The 4,469-nt window shown below is 47.5% G+C and overlaps 1 protein-coding gene across 1 annotated transcript; it reads right to left on the bottom strand.

Annotated features, from left to right (window-relative positions):
• Nucleotides 1-482: 482 nt before the first annotated feature.
• Nucleotides 483-3,202, bottom strand: cebpg (CCAAT enhancer binding protein gamma). Its single transcript, XM_007579101.2, has 2 exons — nucleotides 3,025-3,202; nucleotides 483-2,008 (listed from the first exon to the last, which is right to left on the bottom strand). The coding sequence occupies exon 2, from the start codon at nucleotides 1,939-1,941 to the stop codon at nucleotides 1,474-1,476; it is 468 nt and encodes a 155-aa protein (XP_007579163.1). The 5' UTR covers nucleotides 1,942-2,008; nucleotides 3,025-3,202; the 3' UTR covers nucleotides 483-1,473.
• Nucleotides 3,203-4,469: the final 1,267 nt, after the last annotated feature.

The raw sequence follows: 4,469 nt of genomic DNA, 5'->3' as shown, positions 1-4,469 counted from the left end.
AATCAGATTCTAGTAAAAATCGGGTCGGTTCTGATCAACAGCAGAACCCTGGTCTGGTCAGAAGTTAATGTCAATCCCAGAATCCTCAGCAGTGGTTCTGATAAAAACCTGGATGGACTCGGGTTCTAACAGAACATGGAGCTTCATGATTCAGAGGAAGCAGCTACACATTTCCCTGATGGCTCCTTCAAAATAAAAGTTTGTTCATGACTAGAATTGAAGAAAAAAAAAGTTGAAATCTAAGAGATAAAATTATATTTGATAAGTTTTCTTTCTAGCAGCAAAAAAAACAAACATTACTGTAACTGCTGGAAGGCAGCAGATTTAATAACATTAACAACAATGATGAAAATAATAATGATAATAATAATAATATTAATAATAATGATGATAATATTAATAATGATGATAATAATATTAATGATAACAGAAACCTGTTCATGGTTCCAGTGTCTTCGGTCGAACAGAGACTCGGACTCGGCTGAACTTTAAGACTCGGATTTAATTTACAACATAAACGATCCCAGATATAAAAAAGCTGATTGACAGAGACCCCCCCTCCTCCCCCCCGTTGTCATGCAAACATCTCCATAGCAACAAGCAGCTGCAGCTGCTGCAGACCAAGAGACTAGAAAAGACCATAGAAACGTGAAAACGATGCAGGACCGGTCACAGAACCAGAACCAAGCGGCTCATTGGACCGTCTGGTTCCACAGGAAGGTTGAAATCCTCCAGCGGAACCAGAACCGGACTGGGATCTGGACGCAAACCTCAGGTGATCATGGTGTCTGGTTCCTTGAGGCTCCGCCCCTTTCTCCCTGGAGGGCGGCGGCCCGTTAGCAGACCGCTAATGAGCCGACCCGTTTACACCTGGATTTATCTAAAGCTGCGGTTCTGTCGAGCCGTCTGGGTCCGCCCGGTTCCGCCCGGCATGCTGCACACCAACACACCTGGCTGGGCAGGTGGGGGCATGTGGGAGGGGGCGGGGCTTCCTGCTCCAGTCCTGCATGAACCGAGTCTGTCTGGATCCGAGTGGAGTCAGAACCGGGCCGCCTCAAAGTTCTGGAGAAACACCAGTTGACCTCAGGAAGAAGTTCTATCCATTCACTGCTTCCAGAACCAGAACCAGAACTGGCTCAGACAAACACGCCACCAATCGTGACCATGATCAGGAAAAGTTCTGGATCCTGATTGGGCGGGGCGGTTCTGGAGGTTCTGCTCAGCGGTCCTGGTAGGACCCAGCAGAACGTGACGGAAAGCCGTGGAATAATAACAAAAACAGACAGAAGTCACACGATCGGGTCCGACCGAACGCCGATTCCCTCTGGGCCAATCAGAGGCCGCGTCCGGCCACAGGTAGTCTCTCCAGACCCGCGGGCCGACCGCTTCCTGGTGACATCACTGAGGGGGCGGGGCCAGGAACGACTGGGATGGAGGAAGGACAAGAGGCCGGCAGCCCTGAGGCTCCGCCCCTCACTGGGCGGGGGCGGGGCTGGTGGTGTCGGCGGGCGGCTGCACGTTGTCGGCCAGGTTGTGGGCGTGCTCCAGGAAGAGGTCTTTGAGGACGCTCAGCTCCTTGCTGAGCAGCTTGATCTTGGCCTCCAGCCGCTCGTTCTCCTCCTTCAGCTCGTTGACGCGCTGCTGCGTGTCCATGGCCTTCTGCTTGCTGCGCATGCGGCTCTTCTTCACCGCCAGGTTGTTGCGTTCGCGCCGCTGCCGGTACTCCTCGCTGTCCTTGTCCACGCTGGGCTTCTTCATCTTGCTGGGCGGCGCCGCCTTTCCTCCGGCGGCAGACGGGTCGGCGGGGACGAGCTGGGGGACCTGCTGCAGTCCGGCGAGGGACGCTGCGTTGGACGCTGCTGCGGCGTGCGCCTGGCTCTGGATGACGCTCACGCCGTTGTGCTCTGCTGTGATGAGTTTCGGCTGTGGCGGCCGGCTCATTTGGATGTGCTGCCTGCAGGATCTCAGGTCTGACCGGAGCCAGACGGGTCAGAACCACAGGACGGGTCTGCAGGACAACACAGAGACACAACAATAACCATATTATAATTGTAGAACAGTGCCGCCCTGGTGGCAGCATGTTGGAGTACTTCTCCTGGTTCTGATTGGTTCTTCAGTTGCCCTGGTTTTTGGATGCTTTGCGTGGATTTCTGCTGTACTTTTGATAGGAGGTGCAACCATGGCAACAGAGTGTTGTTTTTAATCGCAGAGCAGAAGCTCAGATAATCACTGAACTGAGACTGTCATAAAGCAACAGAGGTCTCTTCAGATTCGCTGCACCACTGACTGCTCCTGGAGATCCTTCCTTCAACAACCGTCTTTCATTTATGAGTTATGACAAAATTTAATTTCCATTTGGAAGGAATAAAGTATTATATAATAATATTGTTTGCGTTCTTTACTATTCAGAATAATCAAATATAGAAACGATAGCAACATTAATTCATAACTAATACTTAATGATAATATCTGGATCCAGTGATCGCCGTCATTCCTGATTACGTCAACTACGCTGTGAAGCAGGCGCCGCGCTGTGATTGGTCGGCACGTTGCTATGGAGCGGCTGCCCTGTGTGTAGCAGAACTCGCTCCGGGTGAAACAGCGGCTGTTGCCTGTTGTTGCATCATCACTGAGGGGAACTCCGAGTCATGCGGGTCTCAGCACAAACCTCACTTTTCAAAACCGAACCGAACCGAGTCCCAACATCAATACATAAAGCCAAACAGAACGGGAAAACTGGGCCGAACGACGTCGATTAAACGGATCATTTCCCGAAACCGATATAACTTTTAGTTCAATTAAAGCAGCTCATTAAAGCAGCTCGTTTCCTCCCTGATCTAACGACACCCTGAGCTCAAAGTACCGCCTGCTGGTCGCTAGACGCGGTTTCAGACCCGAACCGGGTCGAACCGGGTTATTTTCTCAGATTTTAATCGAACGAGTTAGCCGTTAGCCTATTAGCACCCGCTGCTAACGCTCTTCGAGGATAAATCTGTGTTTCTGAGCCAAAAAGTCAAAGTTTACCTTCACCAGGAGACCGCGTGGTTAACCTGTAGTCTATCCTGACCGATATGGGATAGAAAGTGCCACTTTAATTCCGTCTCCGGCCGCTCTCACTGTTTTTGTTTGGAACACGGACAGCAGCCGATTGCGAAATCTCTCTTTACCATGTTCGGCAATGTTTGGAGTCAGCCAATCAGGGCCGAGGAGGCGGCGGCGTAAAGATCTCTGGGCCAATCAGAGTTTAGCATTTACAAGAATGATGCAATTCCTTGCTGGAGTGATATGTGGACGGACCAATAGAAAGCGGCCTTTCTGTTGGTTTTGTTTATGTAATATGAGGTTTGTCAGATGAGTTCAGACATGTATGACTTCATTTGATCCTGGCTTCCTGAAACCGGTTCCTTATGAAACACCTAATATATAAATATGTATAAATGTATTTATAATTACTTTATAATACACATATTTTATAGAGTTGTGGGTTTTAAAAGTTGAACATATTTTTAGCAACAGACTGAGTGATACGTGACGGTCTGCTGTTATTCATAGTCATATTGTGTTGTGTTGGGACTACCACATTTCCCCGTTCAGGAATCAATAATGTATTATCTTATATTTATATTATCAGACTGAATCCACCACAGGAGCGTCATCATACTGCTGCAACTCAGTAAGTTAGAGTATTATGTTTATTTCATTTCTTCAAATGAAACTCAGTTATTATACAGATTTATCCTGAACAGAAAGGGAACCTAAATGTAACTCTGTGGACACAAACAGACTAACATGAATTTAAATTTAAATTTGACTTAATAAATAAATCTTCATTAGTGACGTGAATAGAGTTAATCATTACTTCGTTATGAAGTTCATTTATTTTTATAATTTAATAATTCAAAAAGTGAAACTCAGTATTGTAATGTACTCATAGATCCTCTGTTTCACTGTCTGGTTCTGTTTCTCTTGATTCTGACTTCCAGGTAATAAAAAGCAAGATTCAGTTTGTCTGAAAATTTCAGATTTAAGCCGATTTAAATCCAGAGACGTGAACCGTAGACCAGCTGCGGTTCTGACAGGATGTCCAGGTTGTTGTAAAACGTCCTGGTAGACGGCGCCGCAGGCTTTGGACCCGATGAACCCGTGGGACCAGAAATCGGAAAATCCCCACTAACAGTGGGCGAGTCGGACTGGACCTCCAGAAGCCCAGTTCTGTTCTGCTGAGCCGGTTCTGATGTTTCTCTGGTTCAGGATCCTCGGCTCTATCCCTGATGAATCCGAGCCGTTGGAAGATTCCAGGAGATTAAAACCTGGATGACACCAAACTCTCGCTTTGAAATTCTGAGCAGACAGAAGTTGTTGACCAGGAAAGAGCTTAGAAACAAACCAACAGGACAATTTCACCAAGATAACCAGCAGAGATAACCAGATAACCAGCAGAGATAACCAGATAACCAGCAGAGATGACC

The sequence above is a fragment of the Poecilia formosa genome, unplaced genomic scaffold (genome assembly GCF_000485575.1).
Source record: "Poecilia formosa unplaced genomic scaffold, Poecilia_formosa-5.1.2 Scaffold508, whole genome shotgun sequence".
Lineage (NCBI taxonomy): Eukaryota > Metazoa > Chordata > Actinopteri > Cyprinodontiformes > Poeciliidae > Poecilia > Poecilia formosa.
This window is presented reverse-complemented; position numbering and strand designations above follow the sequence as displayed.